This window comes from Hyla sarda, chromosome 1 (assembly GCF_029499605.1).
Source record: "Hyla sarda isolate aHylSar1 chromosome 1, aHylSar1.hap1, whole genome shotgun sequence".
Taxonomy (NCBI): Eukaryota; Metazoa; Chordata; class Amphibia; order Anura; family Hylidae; genus Hyla; species Hyla sarda.
Genome location: NC_079189.1, coordinates 243,911,075 through 243,930,402, shown reverse-complemented (window position 1 = coordinate 243,930,402; position 19,328 = coordinate 243,911,075). Strand labels below are relative to the sequence as shown.

At 38.7% G+C, this 19,328-nt stretch overlaps 1 protein-coding gene across 2 annotated transcripts in view; it reads left to right on the top strand.

The window, feature by feature from the left end:
- Window positions 1-19,328, top strand: part of LOC130367421 (fibrillin-2-like) — a 231,953-nt gene that overhangs the window by 127,071 nt on the left and 85,554 nt on the right. For both annotated transcript variants that reach the window (XM_056569845.1, XM_056569840.1), the window contains exons 4-6: window positions 600-698; window positions 14,344-14,439; window positions 18,545-18,640. In XM_056569845.1, the coding sequence (XP_056425820.1) occupies window positions 600-698; window positions 14,344-14,439; window positions 18,545-18,640 (291 nt within the window). The remainder of the gene's footprint in view (window positions 1-599; window positions 699-14,343; window positions 14,440-18,544; window positions 18,641-19,328) is intronic.

Below are 19,328 nucleotides of genomic sequence, written 5' to 3'. Positions count from 1 at the left end.
AACTTTTTTTTTAATCTCAGTTGTAGCCAAAAATAGTTGCAAACAGACAGGTAACTTAATAGCTTGAGTTTCCCTCTGTTCTGCATGTGCTGTTGGGTTAACAGCGAAAAATCTGTGACTAGACAACTTGGGCCCCATTCGCATTGTGTTTCTTCATTGGGCTGTCCTTTATCAAAATGTCAAAAAGGGATGCTGGCATGCAGCCCCATGTTTTGCAGACTGGCTTATAGACTTTAATGGGCCTAACATACTCTAATTGGGACTACGTTTTGTTTACTTACCGATTGGTGGTGGACCACCACAGAAATGTGGTGGTTTACCAATGTGTTGCTGACGGGCCAATAGACTTTAATGAGCTGAACATAGTCTAAATGTGACTATAGTCAGTCCAATTCCTAAACATATCTGCTGGACTCTAAAATGTGGTTGAATTGTGGTCCAGAGAATACTTCAAATTTAACACCAAATCCAATAAAGGTCTTATTCTGAATTGCATTTGTACCCTCTTTCTTCTGTGTCAACCCATGTACATAGTAGTATAAAAAAGTATCTACCAGAAACAGACATGAAAAGCTTAATCCTCTTCTGTTTCCATTCAGCAATCTGCCGGAACTCCTGTGGAGATGGATTTTGCTCACGGCCAAACATGTGTACATGCTCTAGTGGACAACTTTCTCCAACTTGTGGAGCTGGTGCAGGTAAGTTAAGTAAGAATATGCTGAAATAAGATAATTTATAGACATATATATATATATACACTCTATGGGGGAGAGTTATCAAAACCCGTGTAGAGGAAGAGTGGTGCAGTTGCCCATGGCAACCAATCAGATTGCTTCTTTAACTTTTAAAGAGACCTGAAAAAAAAAAGCAATGTGATTGGTTGCCATGGGCAACTGCACCACTCTTCCTGTACACAGGTTTTGATAAATCTCCTCCTATGTGCAGTCACTTATTTATTACAGTGCAAATGTAAATAGCAACCAATATAAAAAAATTAGTCTGCATAGTCTTTAATGTGGTATTCCGGGCAAAAACATTTAATCCCTTATCCAAAGGATAGGGGATAATATAAATCCCCAGCTGACCAATACCAGTGAAAGAGGTGCCTAAAAAATACAGTACCTTTTATTTCCATTCTTAAAATTAATAAAAGCAACACATATGTGAATATTGTGCTTGTATTATGTCAGAAAACTAGTCACCAGTAATGGCTGACTAAGCGAGTAATTCCAATTATTTGAGTTGCAATTATCATACTCAAATAAAAAAGGGGAGGTGCTTATGTTTTAGTAATATAGCACTCCCTTGATATATCTTAACAGCACTCTTCTCCTTGTTTAGGTATTTTCTGACATAATACAAGCACAATATTCCCATATGTGTTGCTTTTATTAATTTTAAGAATGGAAATAAAAGGTATTTTTTAGGCACCTCTTTCACTGGTATTGGTCAGCTGGTGATTTATATTGTTTTGTTGCAAAGAGGATCTATGAGTATTTCAGTCGTCTACAGGACCATACCTGTTGTGTACAATAGGACCAAAGGATAGGGGATAAGATGTCTGATCGCGGGGAGCCCGCTGTGCAGACCCCCCGCGATCTCTCTGCAGCACCCGCATTCTATGCGGTTGCTGAATCTCCAGTTTCGGAAACCTCCGAGTTTCCGGGACTGGGGACGTGACGTCACTTGACGTCACGTGACCACGCCCCCTTTTCCCGACAGTCACGCCCCCTTTTCGGGTTTTCTTAGCAAAGTGGAGAGTTAGTTGGGGTTTTTTGAATTCAGGCGCAATTTCAGGCGCAGACAGAATTTCAGGCGCATTTTCTGGCGCAATGTGCCCGAAACTGGCGCACATCCCGACAAAACATGTCAGGTTTGCAATAGTAAATGAGGGCCAATATGTATGTATCCATGCCAAATATTCCAATACATGCAATGTTTGGTCCATATAGGACCTTTCTTAAGCCATATCTAAGATGCTGCTGAATGAACAAATGTCAAGTGGTCCACAGGACCATGGTATTCATTCATTCTCCAACATCTTATGATATCATTCAAGAAATGTCCAAGATGGAACTAAACATTGCATATATCTATTGTGGCGATTATTAAACTAATAGTAGAAAACTGTCATCACATATTGCAAAATATGTTCATATCCTTCTAAAAAGATTGGTCCAAAAATTTACATATGCAGCGTTGCAATGGTAGGTATTCTTTAAGCCAGTCATTGCCTGGTAAAGTAGGAATGCTTCTGATATATACTGAGTACAAATAAAATCCTGTAGTTGTGGGAAACCAAAGGTTTCCCTAACAAGTATCAAGATCTTTTAATCTAAAGTGTTTCCAATGAATGATATAACAAGCAAAGACCTCAATGATTATAAGCAATGACTCGGATGATTCATTCATTCATTCATTCATTCACTAGTGGGATTCTACACAACACGTCCTAAAGGTATGTTCACATGGTTAATAAAAATCAGAAAATTCTCAAAATCAGCCTGCAAAAAACTGCTTCCCAACATCACTTCTTTTGATGTAGTTTATCAGGAATTTTTTTTTTTTTTAGCTCCAATTGATTTCAGTGTAAACTTCCAAGCTGAACTGCTCTGAAAAAATAGCATGTACCAAGTAAACAGCTAACAAAATATAGTTCAATTTGAAGGCATAATGTTATAGACCCGGAGGAGCTGATCAAATTGATATATATAGTTTTATGGGAAAAGCTCCAGGATAATAAGTTATTTATTCATGTATAAATGGGGTGCAGATAGCTAGAGCTGACAATCACTGATAAGCTCCGCCCACATGACTATTTATTCCAGAATGAGACCTAAATTTATGTATCATTCTATATGTTACACATCCACACTTTTCATCTGGTGTAGGATGTCATTGTGGTACTTGTGGTCTGCTGCAGGCATCCTCCACTAAATTCTTTAGTAACACAGAGTGTGACCATGCTAGTCTCCACATGTGGAAGGAGATAGTGTCCTCATATATCCATTTGATGTTGCTTAGTAAGCTCGGATCTTGTGTGATTTCTCTATTTAGGAGTTTTGGGGGGAATTTCAATGTGAAATGTAGTTACATTTTTTATGGAGTCTCCCTTTAAAATATTGCAGCTTTCAACAAAAATGGACCATCAGTTTGTAACCAATGTGAAACAGGAAACTGCACTACTTTACACTCTGCTTCAAGGGAATATTACGAACAGATGACAGATCCCTGTAAAATAATCAGATAATTCAGTCATTTTTGTAAATGCTGTTGCCGTGCCCTGGAAGAAGTTTATTTTCAGAAATGTTCTTCCCTTGAGAACAAACTGTTTTTTATTTTTTTTATTTTACAGTATCTCAAGGCTTTAAATTGAATTTTGTTTATTGAAACCCGATTTTAGCCCCAGAGTATCAGCCCAATTTCCAGGCTGCACTAATTAAATGAATGTTTCTTTTGGCATTGGGCAATAGAAGCCTCCAGGAAACAGAAAGCGTGCCTTTAGGCGGAATTCAGAGAAAATACTCCCCCATGTGCTATCAGGAATGTTAGAAAGCAAAGCAGGAGGGATTTAGCTAATTTGTATTTCTTGGATATCGGTAGAAATCACTAACTTCTTAGTCTCCAAGAACTTATTCCACATAAAGGCTAAATAGTAAGGGGGATACTTGTATAAAACAGGTATTGACTAGACTTCGCAAAACTATAGAAAGTCTTTCTGTATTGTATTTAGGGTGGATTCACACGACGATTGTGCAACAAAACTGGATATGGGGATCTCACGCCATTAGACTCATTCAAATGAATGGGGTATGGCGCGGGTCTGGCAGGGATATGGCAGTGTCTGGTTTTTAAATTCCCCCACTGGATATGGCGGCCGCATTACACAATCGTTGAGTGAATGCACCTTTACCATTAAAAGTTATCATGATACTTCCTACACGAAAGATGCCTTCCTTGGGTGAAAAACTTAAAAAAGAGCAAATAAAACCATAGACATACAGTTGCACACATAAGTTTAAACGCATCCAAAGAACACTTTGGCCAAACCTAATGTGGTATTTTAGCAATGATCAGGGCCTTTTTTTATTATACAGTTTCAATTCCAAGACGGGATAACTGGTGAGTTCATGAACTGCTCCACTATCCCACACAAGAAAAAAATAAAAAGCCGCAAAATGTATGTGGTTTTCCCAGCTGGAATTTTTTTCTCCTAATTAGCGTAAATGGAGGAAAATCTACCCACACTAGAAAACGCTGCAGTCGCCTGGCCTAAAACAGGTGAAGTATTCATATCCAAATGATGGGATTTGTCAGGAGGTGTAATATCTGACCACAACGGTACAGCAAAACAGCTTAGGAACAACCACAATTGTGAAGTTTAAATTTAGTCCAATCTATTTTTTTTAATGCTTAGCAATCGTATAAAAAACCTAAAAATATTAAAATGTAAAATAATGATTTTAATAAACGATGCCCACCAATCTATTCTTGTTAAGTCGTCTCTTGATATATGGCATAAGAAGAATAAAAGCCATGATTCGAGAGTGAAAAACTGTGGGCAGCAATAATCCATACCTTAGCATGCAACAGTTTCAATAGGTGTTCCAGTTTTGCCACGTACAGCCATAGTAACTCAGTATTTATGCGAGAACATAGCAACCTAGTATTGGGTTACTAACAATGTTTAGAGAATGAAAAAATGCAGAGGTAGAAATATGGCATTAGGCTTTTTTTTCTTCTGCATTAGCCATGATGGAATATATGTCGGCTGATGTTAGTTTTCTGGACCGCTTCAATTGAAAAAGAATCATTCAGTATCTACATTCTGGAGGGGAACACTTCATATACTAATTGTGAACCCATAAAGATACACTTGGCTGACAAACAGTTCAATGTTACTGTTGTCACCCTTTTCAGTTCAATGTGGGACACTTTTTATTGGCCTATGTAGTAACATTCTATAACCAGGCCACTGAAGTTGTACATTGTGTTATTGCAGCTACTTATATGTAGTCATATTTATGTACAACCTTAAATCAGTAGGATAAATGTCACATACAGCTATGAATTTGTGTATCCAAGCTGGATGTCATGCAGCCATTTTGCCCTTCAGGTTGCTTTGTTGGATCATTGCAGTCTTAACTGCACCAACTGTGCAAATAATGAACAGTCGCCCATCATTTTTCAACCAAGTAATATCTGTCAGTAATCTAGGAATATCCTTATTAAGATTCTCATAATACTGCTCACGCTTACAGCCATTTCTTGCATTAATATTGACGCAAGAAACAGCTGTTGCCACCAGGTAGTTCTCCTGTGTGTTTTAGTACTGATTTTTGCACGTTTTTCGAAATAAAGACAAGAGTATTATCGAAATATTTCCAGCCGTATTGAAGTTATGCTGGAACATACATTTCCCATAGATTTGCATTGGACTTTAAACAAAAACCCTGACCCTCGCAAATGAGGGTAGGTTAGGGTTAAATTAACTATCCTATTTTTTTTGTGGACATATAAGTAACATGTAACCGAGTATTATCGAAATATCTCCAGCTGTTTGGAAGTTCTACATATATTTCCCATAGACTTGTATGGGACTTCAAACAAAAAAAACAACCCTGACAAAGGGGGGTAAGTTGTTGACATCTTTAGCCATTTGGAAGTGATTCTGGAACATACATACACACATACATACACACATACATACATACACATGTTGAGTTTTATATATATCTAGATTAAGCAGATTCCCATAATCCTGTGCCTCTCTGTACAGCAAAGTGACAGATGAGAACAAAGAACAAGAAATATCCACTTGTGAGACTGATCTGATTGCCATTGTGAAAACTGGAATATTTTAAGATTTTTATGTGGATATTGCAGAACTTCTGAATTTTTCCAACAATAAAAGGCACCTGACTGTAGGAATATAGGTTTTAGGTAACAGAAAGAAAAAGAAAAAAGATTTCACACATTAAAAGTTCCCTGGTGATTTAAGGAATTGGAGAGGTTAATGTCAGTCTGTACAGGTCACGTAATAGAGTAACAGAGTACAGCAGTGACTATTCTGGGGGGGGGGGGGGGGCCCTCTCTGTGTAAGCAAATACATATAGAGCCGCATACATATCCTGTAGGAAGCAGATAAAATATGCACATTATTCGTTTTAAAAATGGCCACAGATATATATATATTTTTTTTTTTTTTTTTTTTTTGTAATGTGAGCATAAAGTTATTTTTATAGTGTGCAACATTAAAAATGAAATTTTTATTATCTTAAAATGTGAAAGCCTAAAAAATGAATATAGAGCCTAACAGGACCTGTAGTTAGGTTGTATATGCATGTAAATGAATAAATAGGACACCAAAACCAATACATTAGAGTTAGAGGTTTAAATAGCCTTCATTGAAATGAATTGCTGTTAATAAGAGGATAATTGATGCTTTTGATGCTATCATTATTTATTAGGTGGGCTTATTCACAAGCTCCCATAACCTCCCTCCCCTGCCCCACCCCCATGCTACACCTTTAACTTGATTGACAACCCATGAAATGTTTATCATCATTTTTTCTTGAGCTGTCAGTCAAGTCAAAGAAGCAAAGCTGGGGTGGGACAAAGAAGGGAGGTTATGGGCATGGGCACTTGTGGTCTATGTAATGGACAATTGCTCATTAGTATGTTAACACCATATGGTCACGCATAATATATCTATACAGGAAAATGTCAAGAGTCCTGTGTGTTACAGTCAGGACATACTATGAGCTCCCAGGTACCTCATACCTGTATAAATTGGCATTGCGGGTTCTTAGGGTGCAAAATCAGCTCACTTGGCCGCCGCTTTAACCTACTCTCACTCAAACTGGGCCCCACATGACAGTAATGCTGCAAAATATAGAAATTATCTAATAAAGCATTCCCTTTATAGTATTAAATGTTTTTTTCATTAAAGAGTACCTCTCATGATCTTGTTAAGTTTTATAATCCTCCTCGTTCATTGCCCACATCATAATAAAACACCCCCTGCCTTTATTTTTATTATTTTTTTGTTTTCTACCTTGATATTGCTCTGTATTTTCTGCTCAGTCAGATTCACAGACTAGAAAGGGCCATTACCCAGCAGGCGTGACATCATCTGAAGCCATACAGTGAAGAACTTCCTCCCTCACTCTGCTACACACTGCCCAGAGCAGTTCAGTGTGAGATGAGCTATTATTGGCTAAGGCTGCGCTCCCCCTTCCTCACCACTCCAGACTGCACTTCCTGATTTTGGACTTTCCAGCAGGAGTCCAAAGTCTGTGTAAAAGATGGGGGGAAATGTCCTCTGGACAAGTAGGGAGACACCTAGAGGCAGCTTTTTTAAACACAAATAAAACATAGAAAACATAGAAAGATTTTTTATTTACCATAAGGAGTGCAATAGCAAAAACGAGTTTTAAACACATTTTTGTTAGTTACTTTTTTCTTCTAAATTTCCATTTTGCTATCTATATTTTATAATAATCCTGAAATTGTGCAGTTTTCTTTCTGGCTAACAAGCCTAACTAAGTCTAATAATAAGCTGTCAACTTCTGGTTTAATAAAAAAAATAATAATAATAATAAAATTACAAAGTTTCAATGTTTGGGTTTAATCTGTAAATAGAAATTTAGGGGACACTTGAACTTTAAGAAAGACAGAAGGGAAAAAGAGGCCCTACAACACTAGCGTGAACGAAACATTACTTTTACTATGTTGTCATTATGACAGTGAAAATGTCTCATGAAAAGGACTTTAAAACAATATATTGCGCCAAAAGCTATTACTGCCCAGCTCTGTATACACAATAAAACAATATCCTGTGCCAGAACTTGTTAAACTGTGCAAATAAAGGAAAGCTTCCAAAATGGCTCAAGTACAGCACAAGCAATTGTTCATATTTTAATTACACAGACAAAAACAATTGTATCATTTGTGTAATTTGTCTGGTGCACAGCTGGGAATAGAGTAGTTTGTATATGACATTTTACATCTACAATATTTAATAATGAAACTAGACTTTTCCTATGTAGGACATACCTTCGCAAAGCATTTAAATACACTTCAGACTATGGGTAGATAGTGTGCACCATGCTTCCATACTTAAGGACAGTGTGCCATCAAATGGCATTATTTTGGTTGCTTTACATTATCAATGAACTTTCCTTTAATAAAAGGTTCCGAAATAAATTAGTAGTTCTTCCACGATGGGCCAGAGTGGAAAACAGTTACACGGAGTCTACCTCACTCTGGTGGACCAGTCCTGCCCTGCATTAAGAAAGGCTTTGTCCCACTGTGCTGCCATGTGGTGAAACAGATCCCATAGATTATGGATCACTAGGGGTCCCAGTAGAGAAGCCCTTTGCGATTTGCTTATCGTTAAAAGACCTTTCTAAAAAGTAAACATTGTCAAGGTAGGCAACTCTTAAACTATCCTTTGGATAGAGGATAAGATGTCTGATCGCGGGGGTCCCTAGGGCCGCTGGGGACCCCCGCAATATAGCATGTGGCACCCACCTGTTACTGCTCCGAAAGCGCTGGAGGGTCTGTCTCCTGACCACGGGAACGGAAGATCGTGACATCATGATTCCAGCCCCCTCCAGTCACGCCCCCTCCCATAGGCTTGCATTGAGGGGGCGGGGAGTGATGTCACATGGGGCGGAGTCGTGATGTCACGATCTTCCATTCCCGTGACAGCCGTCACGCCCCCTCCCATAGACTTGCATTGAGGGGGCGGAGCATGATATCACACAGAGGTGTCACGATCTTCCGTTCCCGTGGTCGGGAGCCAGACCCTCCAGCGCTTCCGGAGCAGTAACATCCAGCGCTTCCGCGATCAGACATCTTATCCCCTATCCTTTGGATAGGGGATAAGATGTCTAGGGGTGGAGTACCCCTTTAAAGACATCTAGTACCAACTTTGGCCTTCAGAAGTGCAGCAATATGTCTTGGCATAAATTTCACTAGGCCCTAAATCCTTCTGCAGGAATATTGGCCCATGTGGACAGGATAGCTTCTGCAGCTGCCACAAATTCAGAGGAAGTACTGGCATCTCCCGAACAGCCTGTTCTGAACAGGTCAAAATTGTCCGTGGAATCAACAGAGGCCAAGGCTTAGTTGAATCTCTTTAGAGCTGATAAGCATTGCCGAATTCAGTGCACGGAAATGTTTGATGGCCCCATAAAGAATGAAAGGAACATCGGCCTCATTTGTTCTGGGGAAATATACCCCTTTGTATTTCCTATGCAATTGTCCATAAGGACTACTGTTGGTGTGAATGAACTGATTTCCTAAAAACAATGAAATGATCTTCCATCTTAGTTTGCACATATACATTTCTGTTACATATCTTTTAGTCTTACTTACCTGCAGTGAATGTCATCTCTTGCTAGTATTGTGTTCTATCTGCTGTTGGCATGAAATGGGTTAAAGCAGTGTGATGGCCGGATTTATTCACAATGATTCAAGAAAAGTTTGGCTCAGAATGTTTCCACCTACACCGTCCAACTTTTTTTCAATATATATGTAATTTTTGGAACATATAAAAAGAAAGAGATTATTTTAGTCCTAGGGAAAGTATTGAGCTGCAGCTGAACCAACAACCTGTTCTGAAACCCTAGGGATCTTTTTTTTTTTTTTTATCCATAGAAACCTTCTGTGCTTTTTCCACTGACATTTGACCCTGGGAGTTCCTAGTTGTGAAATACTCCTTCATGGTTTGTATTCATCCATTATAAACCATTAAAGGTCCAAACAAGATGTTTTTGGGAAGTAATGGTGCTGGAGCCCGGTCTACCTGTAGTATAAACTGGAGGCACTCACAATGGGAGCAGTGCTATCCACAGACGGGGCTAAGTATAGAACAGAAAATACAGAGAAGTAGAAATTTTCAAGAGAAGCGCCCTGGTTGTAAGTTCATCTTTATTGCTCCATAGTAGACAATAAAAGGACTGGTACTCTGATACCAATGGACGTTGCAAGTCTAGGCACTTTTTTTTTTAGGAGATAACACTACACACAAATCAGCCCCCCACCAATAGGAAAACAGAGTTCACAAACTGAACAAAAATATATGTAAATTTGTTGCTAGAAAACATCACAATAAAAACAATCACAGAGATTACGAAATCATCAGTACACTTACAAAAAGGAGTATACGTGATCTGCAGCACGAAAATACTCTGCAGAGTGTGCCTGCCTGTATTAGAATAATTCATATTCACATGGTGATATTATTTTGTAGCTGTATGGTGGCATTGTTCACTTACTGTGTGGCGGTATTATTCAGTACTTGTATTGTGATATTATATGGTAGTAGCATTCATTTGCTGAATGGTGACAATATTCAGTAGCTGCATGGTGGAATTATTCAGTAGGTATGTGGTGGTATTATTCAGTACCTGTATGGTGGTATTGTCCTTTCACTGTGTAGCAGTATTATTGATTCTCAGCATGGTTGAAGGATTCATTCACCATATAGTAATGCTATTATGGAATGATTCAGTCACTATAATGGCGGCAATATTTAGTCATAGTGGGGGATATTTGATCCTTATATAGTTGTATCTTTTGGTCACTATATTATTTAGAATTCTATTATTTTAAAGATTAGCATTTGTGATGAGCACAAGAACATTGTGATGGTGTAATTGTATTAATACAATATATATATATATATATATATATATATATATATATATATATATTTATATATATATATTGCATAACCTCTAAAGATGTAACAGAGGTGTATGCAGCCTCATGGCTAAAGCAAAGTGAGGTTTAAAGCACAACTGTCATGAAATGTTAGTGTAATAACCTGCACACAGTACCTTTGTACTGTGTGCAGGTGTTGTGTACAGCAATTATTATACCTCATATTTGCAGGCTTTCGTGAAGCTAAAAAGTGCTTTTAATCAAAGCCACTGACGGTCGGATAGGCGTGGTGCGAGGTACGCGATGCCCCGCCGCCGGCACGCCCACCCACACGCCCACTTTGTATCTCAGTGCTGGGGAACGCTGTGTGATTGACACACAGGTCCCAGCGCATGCGCCCTTCAACTAATGTAACGTGCGTGCTGCTGCGTGTCATCCAGCAAGCGCTCTCTGCACCTAGCCCTGTGCAGGCGCACTGAGGAGGATGACGGCGGTGGGAGCGAGCGCTCCCTGGAGGTGCAGGCGCTTGCTGGATGACACGCAGCAGCGCGCACATTACATTAGTTGAAGGGAGCATGCGCTGGGACCTGTGTGTCAATCACACAGCGGTCCCAGCACTGAGATACAAAGTGGGCATGTGGGTGGGCTTAGCGGCGGCAGGGCATTGTGTACCTCGCAACACGCCTATCTGACCGTCAGTGGCTTTGATTAAAAGCACTTTTTAGCGTCACGAAAGCCTGTAAATATGAGGTAAAATAATTGCTATACACAACACCTGCACACAGTACAAAGGCTGTGTGCAGGTTATTACTCAAAAATGTCATGACAGTTGCGCTTTAAATACAGGCTTGGTAAGGACTGGACAGATGCAAGCATAAAAACTAAAGAAAGGACCAGATGCTTTGTCCTTGGCAAATAATGAATACATAAAAAAATATATATATATCTCTAAAATTAAATAAATGAGTTCAGTTTCCAGCTTTTTAAAACAAGTTGGAAAATAAAAGCAGTGATAAGGCTGCTGATGTGGCCAATACTTCCAGTACATGATGCCCATGTTCATAGGAAGGTTTTAGATAAGGGAAATACAGTGCAGATAACAAAAGAACTAGTGACAAAAAAAATAGTAAAAGCACAGTAAGAAATATGTCTGAGAGAACAATAAACCCTTTAGTTTATAATTTATCATCCGTGAAGGAACATCTGTATATGGGTAGTGTCTGTGCACCCAGGTAGTCATTTGGTGAAGACTGCTGTGAGACATATGTTCTCTGACTGCTCCTTTAATGGTATGCCATCTTGAATTCCCTGAACTCTTTGAGGTGAAGCTTCAGGAATGGCAAACATACATTCAGTAAATAAAAGCATTATGTGCACCCAAGAGCAGAACTTTAAACTATATACTCTGCTGGGGGCCACGAGAAAATCTTTCCATCTCGCTCTGACTTTTCCAGAGATTTCCTGGGATCAGGAATTAATTGTATTGCTTCTTAGATAACTGACACAATAATGACATTCAGCTGTATATGCCCTTTGTGCGCTGCCCATCTCTGGACCCCAAAAGGCTAACACATCCATAAAAGAACGGGGCTTACTGGAATGAATTTACTTCCTCAGAATGTTAGGGGATAGTTAGGATCCTTTATATTTTTATCAATTAGATTTAAGTAGTTATGTAATCTAGATAGGGTTTAAGAAGAATATAGAAGGGAGGAAGTGTTTTCCTTTATGTAACATTATTATGCTCTCGGAGCATAAGCAAGAATGGGGGCTTACATCAAGTGGACTGTCAATCAAATCAATCCAAAAACAACAGCAAGTGACCATGTGAGAATGTTATATAGTTACAAAAGACAGTCCATCCCATTCAACCTATATCCTTACTGTGTCCCTACTGTGATCCAGAGGAAGGCAAAAAACCCTTACGAGGCTGATCCCAATTGCCCCATATCAGGGGAAAAATTCCTACCTGACTCCAAATAATTCCTGGATCAATGTTCTGTCCCTATAAATCTATTATCCACAACCTGTAATTTTATTAAAGGGGTTCTCCACCATAAGGTGATTTTAGTACGTACCTGGCAGACAGTAAGGGACATGGTTAGAAAGGATCTGCGCTTGTCTTGGGGCTCAATGGCTATGTTGTGAGATTACCATAACACTGTGGTTAGCTTTTTGTGAACTGGTATTTCCTACAAATCCTACTACATTGACAAAAAATCCCACAATTCCATTTTCCTCCCTCCCACACATCAGCCACCCCACCCATTGAAACATAAATGAGCTGCATCCATTCAAATCAGTGTGGTTTTCAATCAGGGTGCCCACAACTGTTGCATTACTTGCAGATTGATCTCTCTCCCACCAAGCAATCCCTCCACCCATTGAAACAGACAGGCTCCCTGTCATCAGCTGACTAATGAGTAATGAGTCAGGTCTCGGCCGCATTGCAACCTGGGAAAAATCTGAGACAACAGTCATTTTGTATGCCGTTAAAAATTAAGATTGGAGTGAAAATCACTTAAAAATTGTGAGAAAAAGACACTATATTATGAACTACACTAACTTTACAACCCTTGTAGCATAATCAAATAAAAAAAAGTCCTGGAATACCCCTTTTTTCTCCCAAAATGCATCTAGGTCCCCTTTGAACTCTTTTATTCATCATGAATAATGACCACCTCCTCTGGAAGAGAGTTTCATAGTCTCACTGGTCTCACAGTGTAGAACCCCCGTCGTGCTGGTGTAAAAAACTTATTTTCTTTAGACATAGAGAATGTGCCCTTGTTATAGAGACAGTCCTGGGTATAAATAGATAATGCGAGAGATCTCTGTATTTGCCCTGATATATTAATGCCATTAAGTCCATGGTTATGTGTGGGGATTAAAGCCGGAGGCTTGCAAGCCGAAGAACACCGTCCGGACTGTAAAACACAATGCGTAATGTTGTGGGGACATATACATCAAAGAGAAGTTAATGAAGTGGCCGTAACAAATCCCTTACCTCATTCTAGTAGAAAATTTATGGTTGGAACTGAAAAGCAAAGAGGCCTAGAAACCTGATACCAGTTCAAGAAATGTGGGTCGAAATTCCATCATGTCAGGCAATTTCAACGCAATGCAACCAAATACTTACCATGTGTATGTATACCTCCGAGCCACTGGGAATGCGATAGAAGAAATAATAGCTGAAATAAATCATTATCTCTAGTATTATTCTGAATCATGGCTTCAAATATAATAGAGTATTTGATAATGGGTTTTCTAAACCAGATGTTTGTACAAGGATCTATTCAAAATCTGATGTGTAAATATAATAGATACAGAGCAGTGAAGAATTGTAAGCTAAAGAGTAGCTAGAAATGTATGTATTTAAACACTAACACTAAGCATTAACCATAACCGTACAAGAAGTAAGTAGAGGAAGAACTTTCTAGGGGTAAACTTCCAGAACTATTAGCTATACATTTTAAATAAATGATTAATGATATTTTATTTCTATTCATTTTAGTTATTTTGTTTTATTGTTGGTTAAAATCAATTGTTTCACTTTACACGTCAGCTAAAAAATTCATAAGCTTTAAGACTGTATATGTAAAGACGTAAATGACTGTTGTTTCACATTGCCTGTCTACTAATAGTTGATAATTCTCCTTTTATTTTACCCAGCTATGAATTGCAATGTGCGCTGCATGAATGGTGGAAGCTGCAATGAAGACTCCTGTACCTGTCAGAAAGGATATACTGGTACCCACTGTGGACAACGTATGTATAGTTGGATTGGCTAAAACCTTCCCTTCAGTATTATAGCTCATATATTTTCTCTTATTCTCTACTATTATACTTTCTAAATATATTTCAAATGAAAACTACTGTTTCTTTCAACTGACTTTTTCATACTCGCATATGTAGAAATATTTTGGGTTAGTTTCTTTGTTATTCTATTTTATTCATTACAGTTATTGCCATGAAGTGATGAATCGTTGCTTAGAATTGCTGCATTGTTTTACTAGCACCATGGGTCTGAACAACATTTTCAAAGAGTTTATACATCCCCCAGGTGTCTGAGGCTTTGGACCTTCAACATTGAGGGGAAACTGCTGGTACAGCCTATAAGTGCACGTTACCATGATCCCATGTTACATTTAGTATTTGTGGTGGGTGGGGGTCTGGCTTAAAATCTGTGAAACAGATTTAGACAATTGGCCAGCAGGTTGTCAGGAATGTGACACCAGAAGTAGAGTTGTAGTTAGTACATGTGACTAATGATGAGGGTTGTAGTGTTCAGTGACTGAAGAGTGACAACCCTGTAGTTAACTGACTGTTCCCACCAACCACTACTTCAAGTAAAACAGCTATCCGTATCAAAGCCCCGGGAATAAATACCTGAAAAGCCAGTATTTATAGATAACATCTTGTTCTTTACTGATGTTTCAGACCCAACAGAAAACAGTGATGATGATACAAACTAGGAATATCACACTTGATAGAATTATTACACATTAGGTAGAGATAGCTGGTAGTATATCAGTGTCGAAGTCCTCCAATGTGAAGAATATAGACTTTGGAATTTTTTGAGAGACATGCAGTAGTTCTGGCCTGTACTGCACTCGCAGGTGAGATTAGACATGTGAGACTTTAGTCTACAACTTGAAACTTAACATTAGACTGCCTAGCCTTAAAAACTCCTTTATCTTGGCTGTCACTGACTTGATTAAATCCAGAAGTGAGATGTTAGTCTGTCGCTTTGGACAGGCTGGCCCAGAGGATACCTGAACCTAGCCTTTACTTTGCTAGAGGGCCTGTCAGCTTTGCTCTTGTCCCTAAAGCATCCACTTTTGTTGGCTCTACCCCTGGAGCGGGACAGGCCAGAAAGGCCACTAAAGGTGTGAGAGTATAAGCTGGGTGATGTTACCTGACCAGAGGCTATAGACTAACTGAATAACATGTGCATTAGGTTCCTCCCCTGTCCCTGGGGACTGAGGTGAAGACAGGACAGCCCTTAGCCTTTAATTGGCTGAAGGGTGAACAAGTGACATTTTACCAACTTTACATAGTGAAGACAAGGATTTTGGGTACAGACAGTTAACCCCTTGCACTTGTATTAGCTCAGTGCATGCAGAAGACATATACATATATATAGCAATACATTGACAGAAATAGACCTGAGACGGGACAGTGTTCATGGTAGCAAAAGGTTACCCCGCTCTGGGACACCAAATATTTACATCTGATGTGCTGTTCTTTGGTAAATAATTTTTTTTATTAATTATGCAAATTAGCCATTTGGTGCACTGGGGGTTTTACTTTAGCCCCTGGTGCCCTGATATACCCATCAGCTCCTGTAGCCACATCTTATCATGAATACTGAGCTGCCCCTCACAGTGATGTAAACAAGAGGCCTATCTAAAATCCTCCGCCACTGTCAGCCATAGGGGCCTTTTATACAGCTAGACTTGTTCCTGATATAATTGCCAATCTAGTATATCAGCGTATATTTAATGAGTCTTTTACACTGCTCAACTATTGTGAAGCCAGGGCTTTCAGCAGCTGTGTGATCGGCCATTCATTTACGTCATTGTCAGCTGCACATTACCTGTTCCCACAGGGAGATATCCAGCCAATCAACAATGATTTTCAGGGCAGCAGGATCCCAGTGATCACCAGAGAAAAGAGTGATTGCTTGATTTTAGCTGATCGTGGGTCTTTCACAATGGGCAATAGTCAATCTGTTCAGCCAATAATGACCCCATGTAAAAGGCTCCATAGAACTAACATTGTATTATAAAACAGAAATATCCTTTGGGTTTTGAGTTACTGGTACCAGAGCTGTAAGACATATATATGTATGATAGGTAAGAAAGTGGTAAAAAAAAAAAAAAAAAAAAAAAAAGTATAGTAAAAGATCTCTTCTAAAGGCAAATATCTGGTCTAATGAAGCATTTCAAAATGAGAATGTTAGCACCTGGCAATTAAACCTACGGTATATCTAGTAGGAAACGTTTCAGCCTATGAGCTTATGCAGTTTGCACCTGTCCCTCGCCCCTTGTATCATTGCACATTCCACAGAACTTATTATGTAGAGCTCATATTTCCATAGCACACGAGCTTTAATAAATGCCATTTCTGTGTAGTATAATTAAATGGGCTTTCATACCTAAATATTTTTTACAGCCTGCCCTTGGCTAGACATATGAGTCTGTGGGGGACTGAATCTGGTCCTAGTGGCTTTGGCTGTCAGCCAGTTTCAGAGATCCAATTAGTCTGCATCCTCATGAGATCGTGCTATCCAAGTCTGTCTCTTTCACAGCACTTTTCTAGGTTCATGTTGGCATTTATCTGGGGTGTTGTCAAGCCTGGAATCCTTATAGAAAGGAAACCATTTGTTAAAAAGTACCACAAAATAATAGGAAAGACTGCAAATTCTCATGACCAGAGACGAGAAGGGCTGGGAACATTTCCATACCAATTTCCCATGGTCAGAGTTCTCAAATGGTTGACTTCCCACATTTAGACAGATCACTACAGTGTTGTTTGACATAGCGGCTATGTGATAAGTAAAGTATTGCACATATAGGGTTACAATTCTGTTTTCACAGAGTACTTGTATGTGGACAGTCAGCAGAAACTGCTTTATGCGTACAATAATTCCATTTAAGCAGCTTTGTGGATTTGAATAATTGTCCGTGTATTTTTCTTTACCGTATTATCGAATAAAAACATATTTTAGCTTTTTTTTGTTATTCTCAGCATGAGCTACTCACCTTTAAAGTTTCAAATATTTTTAAATAGAAAAATTCCTAGAGATTTTAAAATACACCGAATAAATGGAGATCTAGTAAAGGCTGCAAAATGACTGTAAATTGTTAGAAACAGAACGTCATCTTTATTTAGAAGGCAGTAAGGGTATGTTTATTAGTATGAGAAATCAAAATAAACATGTATTTTCCTTGCTAAAGATAATAATTCATAACATTATGCTACTGTATTAGAGCGTAGTCTTAATAGTCATGTGGTTCTCTGGTAAACCACAGGATAGATGCCATGACAGTCAAATGAAATGACTAGTCACTTCATTCATCTAACGTACGCAACCTATGACACAGTTCCCACAAACCACCAGGGTCAAAAGAGTACCATCTGTTTTTAGGTTTGGCAGAAAATAACTAAATATGTTTTCATTCTGTGTAATAGTGAGTTGGGTTTTTTTTTTTTAGCGGAGGTAGGTACTTACAACTTAGATGCTCAGACATACCATATATCATATAATGATCTTGTGACCTAGACTTCACCGTTCCCACCAGATCAGCCAATGTGCTGAAGACATTCTAACCCATTAAACTACTGTGATGCAGCTTCTATCTACATCAATTCATTATATATCATTAGGGAAGATTTCTGCACAATACGAAACCTGCTGCACAAGTTTCCCAGTTGATGAACAAAATGTATTATGTGGCACAGGTCACTTTATAAATTCGAAAAATGACAGAAAATGGATAGTGCAAAAAATGGTTAAAAAAGCTCACAAACGTTCACATGCCAGACGATACCTGGACTACATTTGTGCAAAAAACATTTTTGTGCAAATGATAAATTCAGCACACCAACCAGCACATCTGCAAGGTACACAACAAGAAAAATTTAAAGCCAACAAAGACAACATGAAAATAGTGCAAAATGAGATGCTAATTATTTCGCAGAACAATAACACACTGCGTGCACAATTTGGCAGGTGCATGCCAGTTGATAAATTCTTCCCCCAGATGTTTCCCTCTGAGTCGAATTCTTAAAAGGTTTAGAAATGTCTTTAACATCATCTGGTGAATAATAAATGTATAATAAGTCATTTTACATTTTCCCCTTAAAGCTGTATGTGAAAATGGTTGTCAGAATGGAGGACGTTGTATCGGGCCGAACAGATGTGCTTGTGTTTACGGATTTACTGGACCTCAATGTGAAAGAGGTATGTATATGATTTTATCAGTTTAACATTTATGCTACAGTATATAACATATACAGTGGATGTTTTAAGTTTTACTTTAAAGTAAGATTCCATGTCAAGACATTTTTTTATAAAGTTTTTTGGGGTATCAACTTCGTAATGTTTCCAAACAGATCATTTTATAGGTTCTTTATAGGGACTCTTTATAGGGCTGTCAGTAGTTTTGATGGCTCATGGATCTAGATAATCCAATGGCTTGATAGGGCTAGTCATTGGGATTCCAAACAGATTTTTTTTTTTATCTCCATAGTCCTCTCCATCCACGAGATATAAGCCTAGATAAAAAACCTAGGGGGGCCTTCCACAGAAAGACAAAGCCATGGTAGTTCCAGCCTATGTCTACTTTATCTAGTGTCAAGTGGGATAGAAAAATGCAAGCGGGCCAATGGGCAATAATAACGGGCTGGACTTAGGCTAGACTTACCTGGGCACTTTTGCTACTCCCCCTGGGAACTTGAGCCTCATTAAAAGGGTATGTCTGGAATCCTGATGACTAGCCCTACCTAGCTATGTATTTACACCTGTTTTATTGCGGTTAGGTCCATTTTAATGGGGTTGTCCTGTAGGGAATATAGACATTATAGAGGGAACTACCCTGTTCAGTAGGACCAACCACTATAATCCAAAGAAGACTCTTATCCCAAGGCTC